Source organism: Carettochelys insculpta, chromosome 6, assembly GCF_033958435.1.
Source record: "Carettochelys insculpta isolate YL-2023 chromosome 6, ASM3395843v1, whole genome shotgun sequence".
Taxonomy (NCBI): Eukaryota; Metazoa; Chordata; order Testudines; family Carettochelyidae; genus Carettochelys; species Carettochelys insculpta.
Window position 1 is genome coordinate 103904105 of NC_134142.1, and position 20447 is coordinate 103924551.

General features: G+C 41.4%; 1 protein-coding gene across 1 annotated transcript in view; it reads left to right on the plus strand.

The window, feature by feature from the left end:
- The window catches only part of INSC (INSC spindle orientation adaptor protein), a 167243-nt gene that overhangs the window by 131867 nt on the left and 14929 nt on the right, over window positions 1-20447 (plus strand). Inside the window, exon 10 of the mRNA XM_074998544.1 lies at window positions 17196-17262. Within this exon, the coding sequence (XP_074854645.1) occupies window positions 17196-17262 (67 nt within the window). The remainder of the gene's footprint in view (window positions 1-17195; window positions 17263-20447) is intronic.

Below are 20447 nucleotides of genomic sequence, written 5' to 3' on the forward strand. Positions count from 1 at the left end.
TATCTGATCATGGGAAAATATGCAGAAGGTTTAGCCCACATCGACCCATTAATTTCATTTTTCGTCATGAGAAGGACAGTGGTGCATAGTAACAATGTTGAAGGATTGCTAAACAGATGTTGGTCCAGTCCACTGCTCGCAACAAAATTCCCTCTTTCTCCTATCCCAAAACTAGAAGGTAGGTGAAGCATTATCTAAAACTTGAGGCCCAATTGTTTTCTTTCTCCTTCTCTAGTCAGAATAAGCAAGATTTGCATGCATACTGTCTATCTCTTCACCAAGAACAGTTATAAAATTGGCATTGGGCTTGAATACAGACATCAAAGGCTATTTACTTTGTATCAAGTTTCTTTTTGTTCAGGGATCTTAATGCTCCCCCAGTTAGAGAAGGCTGGTGCCTGGTTGCATTTTTAGAATGTGTACATCGTTGCCTTCATGAATCTTTAGCTCTGACAGGTACTGGAAGGAGTAATAGAAGTTTTGTGGCTCAGAGACTCTTTTCATTCTGTACGTGGGGAGAAAAACATAAAATATGAAAAAAAGTGTTCTTTCTGAATTCCCACTTGCATCCTCAGTGATGCTAACATTCTCACTTTACCTGTGAAGTTGTGGAATGACGGTCTAACACCTTATGACCTTTCATTATCCAGGAGGACAAAGGCTTAATGTGCAGCAAATACATCAATTTTAAAGCAGTTATGTTTCTACTCCTGATTTAGTACCACATTTCACACATGTTTATGGGTTGGGGGAGGCCTTTCACTCAGTCCGTGAGTCCCACAGTTAGCTAGCTGTTCCTACTGTTATCCATATAAGCCTGTAGTTTTCCCATTTTTGCAGTGTCTTGGTCAAGATCTAGTGCTCTGATGAAATCATAGCCTTTCTTCTAGTTTCTAGATTCTTTCCTCTGCCTTCTCCCCTCATGGCATTTATTAAGTTTTTCTGTCATGTTTTCCTGGGAGAAACCCCTCCAGTGATTTTTGGCATCAAAAGTAGAGGAGAGGCAGATGCTACATTATGATCAAGGCCTTTATGATGAGATTTTTTTTCAAAGAGGTCCAAGACTTAAGGACCTATCTCCCAAGGATAGTCAATGGGAGTTAATTGCCTAACTCTCTGAGGCTCCCTTGAAAATCAGAGTCTTAATCGCTGACTCAGAAATTCTCTATATACTCAGAGCTTCCTGAATATCATCTGGTTAATTCTTTCCTGCAAACTCCTCCTCTAGGTTCTGCTCAGTATCATCAGGTTGGTGGCTTACAATCTTTTTCTCAAGCTGCTGACCAGGTGTCCCCATATGTGGAAGCCACATGGGTCCAAGGACATGTTTGCCTGAGAATTATTAAGAACAAAGAACATGAGGTGAAATGTGGGCAATGAAGTACTGTACTCTCTATTGGGCGCCTTTCTGCATTAGTTTGACAAGACTGTGTAGTGAAAATAAGGCAAAGTGACATGGGAGGAATGGAAGCTCAGACTTGGTCTTCCCCCGACACTCTGGTACTGCTGGGAAAGGAGAGATGGAGGCATGAGACTGAGGTCTCCCCCTGCCATTGCTGCCTCTGATAGTGTGGGTTCTGGCTGAGAGAGGAGTAAAGATCCCACTGCCCTGCTGCATCACAACCAGAAGTGCCGTGTCTCTACTGGAGAACAATTAGTGGCAGGGAGCAAGAACTGCCCTACTTGAGGCACTGTTTAACTTGTTGGACTAAATGACTTGCTCAGTGCCACACAGCCAGTTAGTAGCAGAATAAGGAAGAGAAACCAGGTTTGCTAGCTCTCCTAAGCTGTACTCAGTCCAGTAGGCCATAGCTTCCCCCTGGTGAAAGCAAGGAGGGGACCAATCCTCCTGACAACATTAAAGTCTGTGTTCAAGCATCTGATCAGCTGTGTTATGTCTGAATGCCAATATCTCATCAGACAGTGTGCATAAGTACTAGCAATATGTGCCCACCCTTCTATACTGGGGTGGAAAAAGTTAGGGGCTCTGTTAATATGAGAGTCTTTGCATGAAAATTACAGATAGATCTGAACTTACTTTCTTGTATGACTCTCGGGTTTTGGTGTCCCCCTTTTCTACAAGTGCTTCGTACTTCACACAGCTTATCTGTGATTGAAAGTTCATTCATCCATAGGCGTCTAGATATGCTGTGATTTGATAATATAATACACTAAACTTTCTGGCATGACACTGTCACATACAGTGACAGGACTCACATTAAGAAAACAAATTCATGTGTCTTGCTGCATAGTAAGTGGTGAGGTAATCTCTGGTGTCTGTTAACAAAGACAAAGATGATAAATTATGGTAATTAAATTCCACAACATACTTAGGAAATTAAACAAGAAGCAATGGTTGCCAATAATAGATATAAAAATAAGAGCAAGGCCACATGTCATGGGAATTGCTTTGGATGAACTCTAGCAATGCCATTACATTACTAGTATCCTGATTTGTTTTCTATGAAAGAGCAAAACTTTCCTGCAGGATCTACCCCTCTTTTAAAAAAAGTACGTTTGCTTATCTTTGTGCTTATGTGCCAGATTATATTGTTTGAATGTCATTGGGGGAAAAAGAGTGCATGTAAGTTTTTCACATAGATTGTCAAAACATAGTTATGTAACAACAGAATAATAAGAGAAAAGCGTGTTTGGGGAAAAGTGGAGTTAAAATTATGGAGCCAAATTCCAGGGGCCAGAGTCCTTTCTCAGCCAGAATGATCATTACGTCCAAATCTTGGCCAAGTTCTTGGGACTTAGAGACGTGAAAGGCAAGCTGCAACTGTGAGGTACCAGACAGTCAGAAGACTCGGGGTGAAATCTTGCCCCCTAATGAATTCAAGTGCAAAATTGCCATTTATTTCATTAATGCCAAAATTTCATCTCTGTGTGCCATTTATTTGATGAATTTTCACCATCTGTAAAATGAAACAAATAGTAATTACCTATTGCTGTATAGCATCTACGCAAAGAAAATGCTGTATCATTATTGAAGTTTATATATATTACTAGAAGATTTACCCACTGTTGCTTGGGTTCTTAACTCAATCAGTTTGATTTTTAGAAAATAAAATGTACATGCTTCATTTGAATCATTACTCCAAGGTGGGACTGGGATGAAGGGTTCAGTATGGAAGCTGTTCCAGGGAGCAGACTACCCCCACCAAATATATAGTAGATAGCTGTCCCTTTGTCCCCTCCCTACAGCCTCAGTGGGGATATAGCTGTCCCAGTCCCCATCTGTGGCTCTTTGCTGGCCTCCTGTGCTCATTATCCAGTACAGGTGTCCCTACTTTCTGCTGCCCCATGTTATACAACAGAGCCCTCCCTTTCTGTTTCATGAGAAGCAATCCCATTCCAGGCACATCCCACTTTCCTGGTACAAACAAACCCTTACCTTGCTTTAAGTTATGATAGGAGGAATTTGGGGGTCCTAGCTCTTACTGTTTAGGAAGAGTTCTTGAACAAACAGACACACAGACTCACTCAGACTTATAGTGGATTGCTCCATGCCGACGCTGCCCCTGCCTGCCATGTTTTCGGCTGATGCAGAAAGTGCATCTGCTTGTATACTGTAGAAACTGTAAATGATAAAGATATGTTATGGACTTTAGAACAGTTATAAATCTGTAAGACCAACAACGATGTGGTAAAAAATGCATGAGCGTTCTTCCCCTTGTTCTCTTCAGTGGCAGGAAACAAAATAGATATCAAACAATATAATCGATCTCCAATCTGCTGCTGAGTTTTGATATTTCACTGCACCTTTTCCCTCTAAACAAATATCATGACAGATGGCTTCAGGCGCTGCTGTCAGCGAAGGATGCTATATAAACTGCATGTTCCCTTCATGAGTCACAATTCCACTCCTACTTCTTTCTTGGTCCCAGCACAGTAGCAATTTATTGCTGGTATAGACACCAATAAATTACTACTCCCACACACCCAGGCACTCCGGCCAGCAATTGAAAGGCTTGGCTCAGCTCAGGAGAGTGAGGAAGCATGCATGCACCATGCTTACTCCTAGTCACTCATATCCAAAGTCCAAGTAGTCTAGGTAGGCAAGTAAGGGGTGTACCCTTACTCAGTCTTCCAGTCCTAGTTACAATTTAGTTGTGTTTTAAAGGATTAAATGACACTAGAATGTCAAAATACAAATAAACAAAAGAATTCAGTATCATCTTTACTCCAGAGATCAGAGGTTTATATTTTTTAATTCCTCATGCTGAAATGAATGGTTCCCAGACAAATTCCTCTTGCATCTCCTTTACACGATATGCCATGCTGGGAGAATAGGACCATTAGCCTTACACATTTTAGAATCCAACATAAATGTACGCTGTGAAAATGCCAATATCTCTTGTCTCTAAATGTTGCCGTGACATTGCCCTTTACTAACAATAAGGCTATGTCTACTCTAAAAGCATCTGTCTAAAGAAGTTACTGTTGGAAGAGATGTCTGGACAAAACTTCTGTCGACAGATGGCATCTACACATAAAAGCAAATCAATCTTTTGAGCTGCTCTATCGGCAAAAGGGTCCCCTGGAGCATCTACACAGCTTTCTTTTTTGTCAAAGTTACTGTTGACAAAACCCATTTTGTGTGTAGACACTGAATTTTGTCTACAAAACTCTCTAGTGTAGATGTAGTAAGGTAATAGAAAACATAGTGAGGTGCTGCTGCTTCCCTGTTTCCTTAGGTGTGGAAGGTAAATGATCCCCATTCTATTCAATATCCTGAGTACCAAAGTGGCTGTGCTGACTCATCTCATACCAAATACCAGAGGCTGTAAAAGCAATATCTGAACAAAGAGCAAACACAAAATCCCCCTTCTGTTTGTATCTCCAAATGGGTTGTTTTTTCTGGTTTAATTTGCATAAAGACTTAAAGAAACCTAATAAACTCCATATTGCTTCTTTGAAGGGGTCAGACATCCCTTTATCCCTGAAGATGAGTGTCGGGAACTTCGCAAACTTTCTCTGGCTTATCTTTATTTGATTAATTTAAGTGAAACAATGTGTAGCAGAAATTAATTTTACTTAGCGATGAATCAGCCTTAAAGGAGTAATTAACTAAGAAGATTAGCAGTTCCATATTGATCTGCTTTGCCACTCAGTTTAATGATTTGGTCATTTGCATTTTGAGCTTGAATTTTTCTACTGATATCAGCATGATTAGTAAACGTTTATGAACCACCATGACCTTAACAACAACACATCATACCTCTACAGGGCAGGACCTACAAAATGAGGATACTGATCATTGAAGAGCAAGTCACAACTGGAAAGATAGCACTGATTTCACTGTGTCTCAAAATGTACCAATAATGCCCTCTAATGCCTATGCACTCTATTTCTCCATCTTTCCCTTGCTAGTATCTTCATTGTGTTTTGACCACTGGGATTTCTAGGCAGCAGAAATGACCAGCACTTTTCAATGGTGGGCTGGGGGTCTGGGGCAGACTGAAGGAAGCATCTTTGACAGATGTTATTGAGCATGCTCAATCTGTGTGAGTGTATTTAGTACAAGCCAAACAAAAGCTCTAAGGCACAAGACCCCACATACTGACTCTGCTAAATAGCCTTTAATTTCCCCCGGGGACTGAGTTTTCCAAAACAATGAAGAAACCTTTTGGCACATGTTGGTTTTACAATGAAGACTTCTTCACTTTGCATTGCCTTTTTAGTCTGCAAAAATGAGTAGTCGGTGAACCGATAGCTTGGGACGTGGCCTTGGCCCTGTCAGAGGTCAGGCAGGTAACCTCCACAGCCCAGGCACCCCAGGAAAACCTGTGGGGCTATGTTGAATGGCGGGGGCCAATAGGAGGCAGCATGTGAGCAGAGCCCACCAGGCAATTTGGGAAGGCATTGCTTTCCCCTGCCTCTCATACCAGTACCCATGTTTGTTTCATATTTAAAACAAGACACATTACTATAGTATTTTGTGTTTACAGGTTCCTTGCAGTATAAGTTCCTCAATCTGAATTTTCTTTCAAGATAGTTGACAAAAAATTCTTAATTAAGGGTTTTTAAAGAAAAACTTTAGTTTTCTCAAATTTCAGTCATTTTTTCTTTACAAAAGATTGATTTCCCAGAAGTGTTTTGTTTCGGAAATGTATTGCTGATTCTAAGAAAATATGGTTTGGCATCCTCCTGTATTTCACAAAAGGCAGGAGGTTTTTTTGGGGGTAGTGGGGGCTACAAATACCTGTGTTTTGAAGCACAGAAAGCAGTTTGTTTGCTCTCAGAGGGTGTAATTACTAATGATACAAAAGCTGTCAATTAATATTGAAAATAAAACACGTAGATGATATAACATGTCTGTGTGGCTCTTACATCAATTTGTGAGGTTCTTGTAAATTTAGATGGTTCCTGTTTGATATTTTTTACATGTGCTGTGAGCTGTGAAGAGGTGAATTTTATAAATACAAAATAATTATCAGACTTATCTGTAATGTGGCAACAATTATAAAGATATGAAATATTTGTAGTTCTAAAATATTTTAAGAGAAGAGGCTTCCCATGGAATTTTAAAAATACACAGCAGAGCTCATAAGTCATTTATACATTTGTTTCAAACCTGTTCCTGCCCCACCCCCCTGTGGTGCTAAGCACCCAGAGTTCTTGTGGGTAAGTGTTAGGTAATGCACGTTGGGAAAAATAACCCCAATTGTACATACAATATGATGGGGGCAAATTTAGCTACAACAGATCAGGAAAGGGATCTTGGAATTATAGTGGATAGTTCTCTTGGAAACATCCACGCAATGTGCAGTAAAGCAAATAGGATGTTAGGAATAACTGAAAAAGGGATAGAAAATAAGACGAAGAAAATAAGACGAATAAGAAAATAAGACTTCCCCTATATAAAACTATGGTACACCCACATCTTGAGTACTGCGTGCAGATGTGGTCTCCTCACCTCAACAAAGATATATTCGTGTTAGAAAAGGGCAACTAAAATGATTAAGAGTTTGGAAAGGGTCCCATATGAAGAGAGGCTAGAGAGATTGGGACTTTTCAGTCTAGAAAAGAGGAGACTGAGGGGTGATATGATAGAGGTATATAAAATCATGAATGGTGTGGAGAAAATGAATACAGAAAAGAACTAGAGGACACCAAATGAAATTAATGGGTAGCAGGTTCAAAACTAATAAAAAGTTTTTCTTCACACAGCGCACAGTCAACCTGTGGAAGTCCTTACCAGAGGACGCTGTGAAGGCCAGGACTCTAACAGAGTTTAAAAAAGAGCTCGATAAGTATTTGGAGGTTAGGTCCATAGATGGCTATTAGCAAAGGGTAAGGTATGGTGACTAGCCTTTTGTCGAAGGCGGGAGATGGATGGCAGCAGACAAATCGCTTGATCACTGTCTTCGGTTCACCACCTCTGGGGCACCTGGCATTGGCTACTTTTGGCAGACAGGATACTGGACTAGATGGACCTTTGGTCTGACCCAGTATGGCAGTTCTTATGTGCTTATGAGTGCTCAGTATCTCTAATGTTAGCTTTTGCACCTCAGCATGCCAAAGCCTTGTCTCTGTAACTTGAATCATATGAGGAGTCCCACTGGAGTCAGTGGGACTATTCATCACTTAATTACTTTGGATCAGGACCTTTGTGGGAAGTGCATAAAGGTCTAAGAGTAAAACTGTCTTTATAAAAGCAGCACAATGACACTCCACGTTCATTGTGTCTCACTGATTGTCACATTTGTCGTTGTGCTGTAGACTACACCATTTTAATTTCATGATAACAAGAATAAAAGTTTGATCATCCTGTGGCAAGGATAGGCCACGTAGTGTTAGAACTCCTTGAGGAGCAAGGGGACTTCGAAGATGCCCCAGCACTTCAAAGTACCGGCGGGTGCGCCGCAGCTAGACGCGTGCTGGTACTTCGAAGTTTAAAACTTCGGAGTTGCCACAGGAGGGAATTTGGTTAATGAAGTGCTGCCTATGCATGGCAGCACTTGATTAGTAAACTCCGAACAGCCTCATTACCATCCTTCCTTCGAAGGAAGGTGGTAATGTAGACACAGCCATTCTGTACCAGTGCAATGATAATGATACCCGGTGTTTGTCTGGATACTCCAATACTTATAAGGAATTGAAGAAGTGTGAAGTTGGTTGAAATTTAGGAAATAAGGTTCAGGTCTTGGATGAAGTGGAGAGATGACCGTAAACCATCTTTCCCTTTCCCTGATCCTGAGGTTGTTTGGGTTCTACTTTTCCCATCCCAGGTTAATCTAGAGCTGCAATGTAGTGTAATCGTTACATGCTTAGTGAAGAATGATGTTAGATACTGGTTTATACTGGGTGCTTAAAGGTGGGTCTTGGAATAAGCCCTCCACTGCCATTATGGTGATATGTTTTAAAACCACATAAATTCTGAGCAGTGATAAATTCTGCTTGAAATTCTTGAAAAAATGTATCAAACACCCCAGAACTGTTGCTGATCTTCTCTTTATCTGGAATTATAAAAATAATTCATTTCTCTGCTCTTCTATGAAAGATGAGTTGGTGCTTCTGAGTAGGATACAGAATAATGGTTCTTGAGCCAATGAGAGAGACAAACAGCATAAGTCTTTATTGCTAGTTATTTTTCACCATAAAATCCTTACTATGCCAAGTATATTCTAGTGATCTATTAAGTTTTCAGCTGCTGCTGCAACACCCCTAAAAATGTGGTCTTTCAGGTATGTGTTTATCACTAAAAATTGACTGTATCTAGAGTAAGCAGGAAGGGAGACAAGAGTATTTGTACTGAATTACTTGAAAATTATGCAAAATGCAGTCCAGTTAGTTTGGTCTGAAAATGGGCTTAGATTTGTGTGAGAACTTGATTGTACACCTTGAGTCACCAAAGAACAACTTCTTGGGAAGTTAGAATGCAAGCTTCTGCTCTCTGCTCCATTATTATGCCCCACCCTTAATCTAAAATGTCCAGAACTAAGAGTTGAGATGGTTTTATTTCCCTGCACCCTCATGGCTTCTTTGCAGAGAATGCTAATAAGGGTTTGGTCATAATCTGAATGTGGTCAAATTTGTCGATGCAGCTGCCTTTTCACAGAACACAACATAAACCAATGGATAGCCATTGGGTAGGAAGAGGTTGGAATCGCATCAACCCTGGATGGATTTTAACTGGTGAAATGGCATCTATTCCATTATCAATACTTTGACCCTCTGAGTAATTTCCATTCTTCCCATTGAGATAATCTAAAAAGAATCAGAAAAACCAGGCTTCCTCTAGACATGGGAGAATTAAATCAGCCAATGATCAAAAAGTATATTTTGTGATCAGTACTCTCGCCATATGCCTTTATGATAGAGGTTGCTGTGTTTGATAGCTTTTCTGATTTAGAATAATATATAAAGGTGGTATGTCTAGGAATTTCTAGTACTGGAAATCCTGATTGGTATGAGCTGTGACTTTCCCAATGGCACTATAGAACTCTCATGCATTGGCAGGATTTGAGAATGTGGTCTGTATCCCATTTTCATAGTTATTCTAATCTTCCACTGTCCTATGGCACAGAATTCATTGGTTGCTAAATGATCCAGGCAAATTGCAAATTTGTATCAAAGGAGATTTACGTTGGAAATTGGGGGAAAAACTTTCCAACAATAAAGATAGGTAAACTCTGAAACAGGCTTCTAAGGGATTCCACAACCTCCCTATCACTGGAGAATTTTAAGAACAGGCTGGATCTGTCAGGGATGGTCAAGGTTTACTTGGTGCTGTTTCAGCACAAAGAGCTGAATTTGTTGACTTCTTGAGGTCCCTTCTAGCCATACATTCCTATGTTTCTGTGGAAACAGCATCAATTTCCATTATTTGTTCAAAATGATGGTAGCCAGACTGACTCCTCAAATAGAATTGTGTTTTCACCTGGAGCATCTATCTCAGCAGGGCCAACAGCTACCATGGGCCCTGGCGGAAGATAGTGGGAGCTCAGCTCCAAGCCACAGAAGGGCCTGGGCAAAGGTGGAAGTGGCGGGGCCTAGACCATTCATCACTCAGTGCTGCCTGGACTGTGGTGCTGCTCCCCCTTTCCCTCCTCTTCAGCTGCGTGTAGTACTGCAGCAATGCTGCCGTGGCACTTCAAAGGGATGCAGGGGCAAATGCACTTTCCTCTCCTCCTCCCCGCCCTATTGGGCCTGGTCCATCTTTCTTGTTAAGTTGTCCTTGGGTTTTGGCCTGCCGTGCAGTCTCTCTCCATTGTATGATGCTTGCTGTGAGAGGTAGGAGTTGTATGTGTACCAGGATGGTAATCCCAAGAAATATAAGATGTATAAGAATAAGTACAAACGCTTAAGTGCAATGTCTTCTCCAAGTTAGCATCTATCCCATGTTGTTTACGTAATTTACATTACAAAAAGGGCTGACCAGTATTTCCAATGAAAAATTCTGCTCACTGTGAGTGAAATGATCTGAATGATCCTCATGCTGTTAGATGGTGCTTAGAGCACAAGACACCATCATCCCTCTCTATCTGGCACCATTCTTTGCATGCCCTGTATCATGTGAAGTCCTGTAAGTTTTCCCTCTCTGGCTAGTGCTTAATGAAGAGCTTCACTCCATTGGTCCCTTTTACATGTTGTTCCAGCCTACCGGTGGCCTGCCTGCCATGCCAAGTGCTCTGGCTTCATGCTTAATGCATACCCCAGATATTTCCATCTTTTTTTTTCTGGATAACTTTCGTGATGAGTTGTGGCATTTTATGACAAATATGGGCATTTCTTATACATTCATTCCATGTAATACCTACTGTTTTTCAAAGACCTGTCCTTTCAAAGGCAGTTAGACTTATCTGGATCTTTGATGTGCTCCTGGATTTCACATCTCTATGTTAAGATGGAAATAACAGTTGAAGATTCATAGTCTGGTCTTCGCTTTTAAAGCTTACATGCCTTTTAATACCTATTTAAGTCCTCAGAATATGGCTTTAATTGGGCCTGAGTGATGCATAAGCCTTGTAGGCACTTTCTGTATGGGGAGAATGACATTCCCTTTTGACCAGTGCATAAATATCTCTCAAATATATGCAGTACTGTATAATCAACAAAAAGAGAGCAGTCTTGATTTAGCCCAAATACGTCTCTCACTAATAATATCTAGTATGCAAAAATACACATTTTTACGTATAAAATACTTATTAGATAACATGAAGATGTGAAATAATTGGCATGTATTCAAATTCTAGTTAATTGAATTCATCTATCACTTAGAGAGCCACATGGGGTACAGGCTCGGCATAGAGGAAGTAATTTTCATTAACAGGATATAATTTAGATTTGAAAAAAAATACATACACTGTGCCTGAAACTCTGTTAATAATTAGCATGGAATAAATACCTAGACATATATTGAGTTTCCATTTTTCTACCTGTCACTCTTTAGAGATTCATCATCTCATTTGCATCCTAAGTGAGTGAATTTATTCAGAGAGATGACACTATAACACTGCCTTGGAAAGAGGAAGACCTTTATGTCAGTGCACCAAAAATTAGTCACCTTTGTTACTGTAATGGAATAGTGAGATCAACATTAATTGTAATTTGTTCTCAGGATTGCTTACATCTATCAATGAAATTTGTTTGTGAACACAAATCTTACAACCAAAAGCTGTTATCCAAATGTAGCCCCCTACATTCCATTATCCCTCTAGCAGATCAGCAACATCAGGATAGGGTAAGAAAAAAGGCGACAAAGAATCCTTTTAATGTAATCATTTATTCCTGCTTCATCTTGGGCTTTACATTTTGGGAGTAATGGTTATTCGCAATCCCTTTCTATGCTAATATCAGTGATGTTTGGTTCTTTGTATGCAGTAACATATACAGAGAGTTAATGAATGCTAAAATATATACCAATATCTTGGCACCTCGCCCTGACGGCTTGCCTCATTGAGAACAGCATACAATAGTGGATTGAGGCCAGTATGGTGGGATGAGGGTCTGAATTGTAATCCAGTGTCTATCAGTGATTTGTTGTATGGCCTCCAAATAAGTTGTTTTGGGCCTGATTTTGAGAAGCATGGAATACCCGGCACTTCTAATGTGCATGTTCTTCCATTCAGGTTCTTAATTTCTGTCACGTCCCAGAGTGCAATCCAGACCAATGAGGGATTGTTGTCAGCACCTGTCCTGCAACCGTGGGCGCTTCACAATGCTTTGCTGTTTGTTTCTCCCAAACTGAACCACAGACAAATTGCATGTAGGTCACACCAGTGGAGTAGGCAGAGTGGGTTGGGGGCAGGCGATGACAGAAAGGCAGGGTTAGTAGCCATCAGAGCAGTCTCTCTCTCCCTTGCAGTCCCCCCTGGGTGGGGAGGGCATAAATCTCTGGCCAAAGGCTCTGGACAAATGGGAACGCTGAGGAACTGTACACACTGCCTGTGCTGTGCCTTCTACCCAGCACTCCAGCCAGAGAGTGGGCTTGGGGCTTGCTCTGCTCTGTCTGGCCTTGCTCCAATTAGTCTGCCTGGCAGTCCCACTGGGGATCTGGTTTGGGGTGTGCAGGGGTGTGCCCTTCTCCACCAGCTGGTGCTCCTGCTGGGGACCAGGGTCCAGGCACAAGGCTAGCCTTGATCAAGCTAGGGAGACTAGATTGGGCCACGCAGACAAGCCCTGTGCCTTGACACTGGACCCCCTGGCTGGAGTGCCAGATGGGTGGAGCAGAAAAAGCCCTGGCCCCTGACTCCGGCTCTAAGTGCTAAAGAGGGGCAAGCCATGTGTCCTGATTCTGGCAGGAGTGCTAGATAGGCAGAGTGAGGCAAAGCCCAACCTGGCTCTGTAGCTGGAGTACTGGACAGGCTCAGCGGTGCAAACGCTGGTGCAGGAGCAGAACTGGAACTGAGAGGGGTGGGCCTGGATAAGTGGGTGTGTCCCAGTCCGCTCAGTCCAACCCATGGCTATGCCCTGGGTCATACCCTGAGTGAGCACAGCTGCAGCCTTGGTCCAGTAGTCGTGAGCCTAGCATTCCATCAGAAACCCACCACGCTCACTCTGGCTTCCATCAGGTTTGGTTACTACTTACACTGTGATCCCCAATACTTTCCTAGTCCTCAGATTTCCCAAAAACATGTAGTCTGCACTATGCAGCCCTCTCCGGATCTGTTCGGATACTAGGAGACTTGCTCCTGTAAAAAGTCAATACTCAACAGTCTGCAACTTGAATTAGAAGCACCATAGCAGCTCAGCTGAACCATAATAGATTAGTTTTGAATTTAAAGAAATAATTTTTTTAACACAAAGATTTTAAATGTGCTCAAGTATTCGGCATCAAAGTAAAAAATGGCTACAAGAGAAATAAAGATGAAAAATGCTTTCTAGTAGCTAAAACGTAAAAATCTAGAGTTGATTCAAGGCAAAAATTTCTTACCGCATGTTCCCACTTACACTGATGACCCAAACTATCAGGTCAGACTCCCCCAGCAAAGTCAACGGGCCGGTTCCTTTGTGTTTTTAGGTTTTAAAAAAGAGTTGCTCTTTGAAAGACATTTTCCTAAGAGTTACCTTTAGTAAAAGTTTATTCCAGCTGTGACATTGGAGACATGGAGTTTTGTGACAGAAGAGGTTCCATGTTATTGTTATAGATCTGTTTCTCCCCATCCCCTTCATTTTCAAAGAATGGCCACTTGACAGGTGACAGCAATCAACTTTGACATTTTGAAGGAAGAGGCTTTTTCTTTGTCTTTGAGGAAACCTGGCAACTCTCTTCCCAGACTTGTCTGTTAAATGCATTATAGCTTTGATTTCAATTTGTCCATAACTCTAAATATGCACTTTGTAAATAAGTTACACAAGAATATTAATAATCAGTGTTACTTGGTTTTAAATGGCACCTGCTGAGGCATATTTTGATGGTTACAGTCACATGGACTGTGAATACCTGAATGATAAGCACTGAAGGACCCCAACTCCCCATTGTGATTGCTCAGCATTTCTGCTAAGCAGGTGTTTAATATGTTTCCCCAGCTGCAAAATATGACTATGGCACCAGTTCAGGAAAACATTTAATCATATGTTTAAATCCAGCTCTGTTCTGGACAACACTTAACATGTTCAAAACCCCAATGACCTGAGTAGGACTGAAGTATGTACTTAGAGTGTATGCTTTCCAAAGACAGAGCCCAAAATACCAGACTCCCAGTGGAGTTGTGAAGATTAATCAGTGTTTTCTACCATATTTTGAAGATGAAAGTGAACTTCTGACTAGAATTTATGTCCAAGTAATAACTGAAGTTCTTAGTGGTTACTCAGTGGGGAATTTTGTCTGAACCTGAGTATGGAATACCAGATTTGTATCCAAGTGAAGACTGTTAGAGGGCTAATTCTTTGTACCCCTTCAGCTCCTTTAGGATGATTTAGCAGCCATAGGCATAAGAAATGGCTTAACGGGGAAATCCTTAGTCAGCTTAAACTCAAAAAGGATGCATACAAGAAATGGAAATGTGGACAGTTGACTAAGGAGGAGTATAAACGTACTGCTGGAGAATGCCAGGCAGTAATCAGGAAAGCAAAAGCACAATTGGAACTGCAGGTGGCAAGGGATGTGAAGAGTAACAAGAAGGGTTTCTGCAGGCAAGTTAGCAATAAATGTGTTATCAGAGAAGCTGTGGGGCCATTACTGGATGAGGGAGGTAACCTAGTGACAGATGATGTAGGAAAAGCTGAAGTACTCAATCCTTTTTTTGCCTCAGTCTTCACAGACAAAGTCAGCTTCCACATGATGGTCCTAGATAATGCAGTATGGGAAGGTGGAGGGCAGCCATCTGTGGGGAAGGAACAAGTTCTGAGCTATCTAGAAAAACGAGATGTGCACACACCCATGGGTTTAGATTTAATGCACCTGAGGGAATTCACAGAGGTCATTGCTGAACCTTTGGCCATTATCTTTGAAGACTCTTGGAAATTGGGGGGGATACCGGATGACTGGAAAAAGGCAAATATAGTGCCCATCTTTAAAAGAGGAAAGACGAACAATCCAGGGAACTGTAGACCGGTCAGCCTTACCTCCATCCCTGGGAAAATAATGGAGGGAATTCTCAAGGAATCCATTTTGGAGCACTTGGAAGAGGGGAAAATGATCAAAAGTAGCCAACATGGATTCACCAGGGGCAAGTCCTGCCTGACTAATTTGATTAGCTTCTATGACAAGGTAACAAGCTCTGTGGACATGGGGAAGTCAGTGGATGTGATATACCTTGACTTCAGCAAAGCTTTAGATATGGTCTCCCACAACATTCTTGTCCATAAGTTAAGGAAATATGGATTGGATCCTTGGACTATAAGATGGATAGAAAGCTGGTTTGATGGTCGGGCCTAATAGGTAGTGGTTAACGGCTCAATATCTGGATGGCAGTTGGTTTCAAGCAGTGTGCCACAAGGCTCGATTCTGGGGCTGGTCTTATTCAACATCTGTATTAATGACCTGGATGAGGGACTGGATTGCACCCTCAGCAAGTTTGTGGATGACACAAAACTAGGGGGAGAGGTAGATAGGTTGGAGCGTAAAGAGAGAATCCAGAGTGACCTGGATAAATTGGAGGACTGGGTCAAAAGAAATCTGTTGTGGTTCAACAAGGAGAAATGTAGAGTCCTGCACCTGGGGAGGAAGAATCCCAAGCATTGTTATAGACAAGGGACTGACTGGCTCAGCAGCAGTACAATGGAAGGGAGCTAGGGGTTATGGTGGATGAAAGGCTGGATATGAAAAAACACTGTGCACTTATAGCCAAAAAGGCTAACTGCATACTAGGGTGCATTAGGAGGAGCATTTCGAGCAGATCTAGAGAAGTAGTTATTCCCCTCTATTCGGCACTGGTGAGGCCACATCTTGAATATTGTGTCCAGTTTTGGGCCTCCCAGTATAAAAAGGATGTGGACTTGCTGGAGCAGGTTCAGCAGAGGACAACAAAAATGATTAAGGGTCTGGAGCACAAGACCTACGCGGATAGACTGAGGGATTTGGGCTTGTTTAGTTTACAGCAGAGAAGACTTACAGGTAGTTTAATGGCAGCCTTCAACTTCCTGAAGGGGAGTTGTAAAGAGGAGGGTGAGAAACTGTTCTCAGTGGTGTCAAAAGGCAGAACGAGGAGTAATGGTCTGAAGTTGAAGAGGGAGAGGTGTAGGTTAGATATTAGGAAAAGCTACTTCACCAGGAGGGTGGTGAAGCATTGCCTGGAGAGGTGGTGGATTTTCCATCCCTCGAGGTTTTTAAGTCCCAGCTTGACAAGGTCCTGGCTGGGATGACTTAGTGGGGGTTGATCTTGCTTGAAGCAAGGGGCTGGACTAGATGATTCCTGAGGTCCCTTCCAGCCCTATGATTCTGTGATTCTATGAGATGTAGAGATGCAAGGGGTACTGCAACATCCCCTGGGATTGGACCTGGCTTGACCACACTCAGGGGCTGGCCCCTACTGCCTACTCACCACTGGCTCCACCAGCCCTCAATCTCAGTCTCTGGGTGTCTCCTCTGGGGTCCTGCCACTTCCACCAGCTTCAACACCCCTGGAATGCCATCACCTGTGGTCCCTGGGGTCCTAGCCACTGGCCATAAAGGCTTTGCTGCCTTTCACGGGCCTACCACTGGCCAGGGGCTCTGCTCCACCTCCAGGTGTGGCTAGGTTGTCAGCTCTCCCAGAGCAGACTTATTGAAGGTTAGTCTTGGCAAAGGCTTTTCGTTCATCTGCTCCTGGAAAATTGGCTATCATAGGTTTGACCCTAGCCTGGGGTTGTGAAGGGTGCAAACAGGTTAAAGGAGGGGGATGTGCCTCAAGACCCCCCCCACCCTAAAAATAGTTCCAGTTTCACTGTTCACAGGATAAAGGAACTTCCATAGAGCATGCAAATCTTACCACCTCAGAAATCATCTGCTGTAGGAGTTAATGGATCCACAGCCTCCAGCTGTCGTAGCCCCCAGTACATGTTGGCAGCATGGCTGTGGCAAAAGGAGGCCTCACAAAAGTGCCACGACACTCCATCTACTATTGAATGTTTTTAACAGCTGAGTGTAAGTGGAAGCAGTGGCAGAGAAATTGATAGCAAAATGTCAGTCCCAAAGGATAGGTTTTTTTTTATTCTATTCTATTGTTCTTGTTATACTGTCATATTTAGCATATGAAACAGTGACTATATTTAACATTCCTGAATTGTAACATATTTTATGTTCTGTTCTCTCATCAATGCAGGTAGTGACAATATTAGCAAACATGTCTGTGCTGGACCAATGTGCTTCAGAAATAATTCAAGGAAATGGTATGTAATTGAACTGAGTTAAATGCTCTGTTTGTGTATGTGGAGTGCACATGAGAAAAGGAGAGAGCTTGAGAGGTGACCTGTGATGATGATAATAAGGCAGCATGTCCTGAGGATGCAAGTCAGTGGTAATTAAGCCCATTTGCCATTATTCTTAGTGGAATTCCTATCTTCTGGCTAATGCAAGTTGAAGCAGGATGCAAACTGAGGTCTTAGAATAGCCTTATGTTTGAAGTACACTGCTGTTCTACAAGAGATTTAGAACACTTCATATTGCTAACCCACTGATTTAATATTTATAGTTTACCTCATTACCCACAGATGCATGTTGGGGCAACCTGGAGCATTTTAATAGTAACATTTGTTTCTGTAAATTAATACTTAGGATATTTGAGAGGACCTGTGATTCTTATAAATCAATGATGTCATCTACTTATTGAGCTTTGTACATTAGCACCCTGCATTTTGCATTGCTTCATTTAAACTGTACAAAATCCATATGACATTATGTACCAAAATGTACAGAGCAGCAGTAGCAATGCTTCCCCGTAACCCGTGGACAATATATTTGGCGCATCTTAATTATTTGAGAATGCACATTTTAGAGATTATTCTGCCCAACAGGAGGGAATTAGCTGCAAATCTGAAAGAGGAAGGTAGTTTGGGTGAAAGTCATTATGAAATAATAGATTTCATAAAAGAAAGGAAGTGCAGCAGAATAAAGAGAATGGACTTAAAAAAAAAAAAAAGTAAACTAAGAAACTCAAAGAACTGGTAGATAAAGTTCCATGAGAAGAAAATTTAAGGAATAAAAGCGTAGGCATACTCAGAGGGGAAGGAAAGTTATAAGTGGTGATATAAAAAAGATTGAGGTGTCCAGTGCTTGTTTTGCATTGATCACCATTATAAAGGTGACTTGTGAACAGATGCTCAACACAATTAATGTTAAGAAAAATGGGGAAAGAACGTAAACCAAAGTAAGGAAATAAAAGATTAAATGCTATTTAAATATTTAATTAGTTAGCTATATTCAAATCAGCCTGATGAAATGAAGGAGCTAGGATACTAAAGAACTATCTGAAGCAATTTCATAACCATTAGCAACTTTTTTTTGAGAATTCATGGAGGATGGGTGAGGTCCCAGAGGACTGGATAGATGAAAGTTGAGCCTGCCTTTTAAAAGAGGAATGAAGATGATCCAAGGAATTGGATTGGTTTGCCTGACTTTGATACTTGCAAAGATATTGGAACATCTTCTAAAACAATCAAGTTGTGTGTGCCTAGATGAAGATAGGGTTACAAGGAACAGCCAGCATGGATGCGTCAAAGACAAAGCATTTCATACTGACTTAATTTCCTTCTATCACAGATTTACTAGTCTAGTGATAGAGTGGAAGCAGTAGACTCTTGATATTAGTAAAGCTTTGATGGTCTGTCATGATATTCTCTCATAAGCAGATAAAGAATTGTAGTCTATAAAATGTTGCCCGAAGGTGAGTGTGTAACGGGTGGAAAAACTGTATTCAAAATTTGGTTTTTAGTGGTTTGCTATCAGACTGGGAGAGACATCTAAAGGGGCACAAAAGGGATCAGTCCTGGGTCCAGTAGTAGTCAGTATTTTCATTAATGACTTGGATTACAGAATGGAGAATATGCTTATAAAATTTGCAGAGGACACCACACTGGGTGTGGTTCTAAATACTCTAGGATACAGCATTAGAACTTAAAAAAACCTTGGAAATTGGCAAACTGGTCTGAATTTAAGAAGATGAAATTCTGTTAAGTGCCTGATGTAGGAAGGGGAAAAAAATCAAATGCCCAACTACAAAATGGGGAATAATAGAGTAGACAGAAGTACTGCTAAAAAGGATTCTGGGGGTTTTACTAACTCACAAATTGAATGAGGTATATTGTTATATTTGAGACATAGAAGGTAATTGTTCTACTCTGGCACTTGTAAGGTTTTGGCAGGGGTACTGTATCCAGTTCTGGAAACCACACTTCAGGAAAGATGTGGACAAGTGACAGAGCCCAGAGAACAACATGTATGATAGAATGCTTAAAAAACCTGACCTATGAGGAAAGGTTAAACAAACCAAACTGCATGCTTAGTCTTGAGAGATCAAGAAGGTGATAGTGATGTTGAAATGCTAAGGGAGACTAGAGAGGCTACCAAAATAAAACACGCAATAGTAATGGGGGATTTCAATTATCCCCATATTGACTGGGTACATGTCACATCAGGACAAGATGCAGTGAGGTGGCAAAGTCTGCAGATGACACTAAACTGTTCAAGATAGTCAAGACACAGGCAGACTGTGAAGAATTTCAAAAAGATCTCATCAAACTGGGTGTTTGGGCAACAAAATGGCAAATGAAATTTAATGTGGATAAGTGTAAGGTAATGCACATTGGAAAAAATAACTCCAGCTATACTTACAATCTGATGAGGGCTAATTTAGCTATAACTGATCAGGAAAGAGATCTTGGAGTTACCGTGGATAGTTCCTTGAAAACGTCCATGCAGTGTACAGAGGCTGTCAAAAAGGCAAATAGATGTTAGGTATTATTAAAAAAGGGATAGAAAATAAGACAAAGAGTATCTTACTGTTCCTATATAAATCTATGGTATGCCCACATCCTGAATACTGTGTACAGATGTGGTTTCCTCACTTAAAAAAAGATATTCTGGCACTAGAAAAGGTTCAGAAAAGGGCAACGAAAATTACTAGGGGCTTGGAACAGGTCCCATATGAGGAGAGGCTAAAAAGATTGGGACTTTTCAGTTTAGAAAAGAGAAGACTGAGGGCGACATGATAGAGGTATATAAAATTATGACAAGTGTGGAGAGGGTGAGTAAAGAGAAATTATTTACTTGTGCCCATAATACAAGAACTAAAAGACACCAAATGAAATTAATGGGTAGCAGGTTTAAAACTAATAAAAGTTCTTCTTCACTCAGTGCATAGTTAACTTGTGAAACTCCTTGCCAGAGGAGACAGTGAAGGCTAGGACTATAACAGAATTTAAGAAAGAGCTAGATAAATTCATGGAGGTGAGAGCCGTGTCTACACGTGCACGCTACTTCGAAGTAGCGGCACTAACTTCGAAATAGCGCCCGTCACGGCTACACGCGTCGGGCACTATTTCGAAGTTAACTTCGACGTTAGGCGGCGAGATGTCGA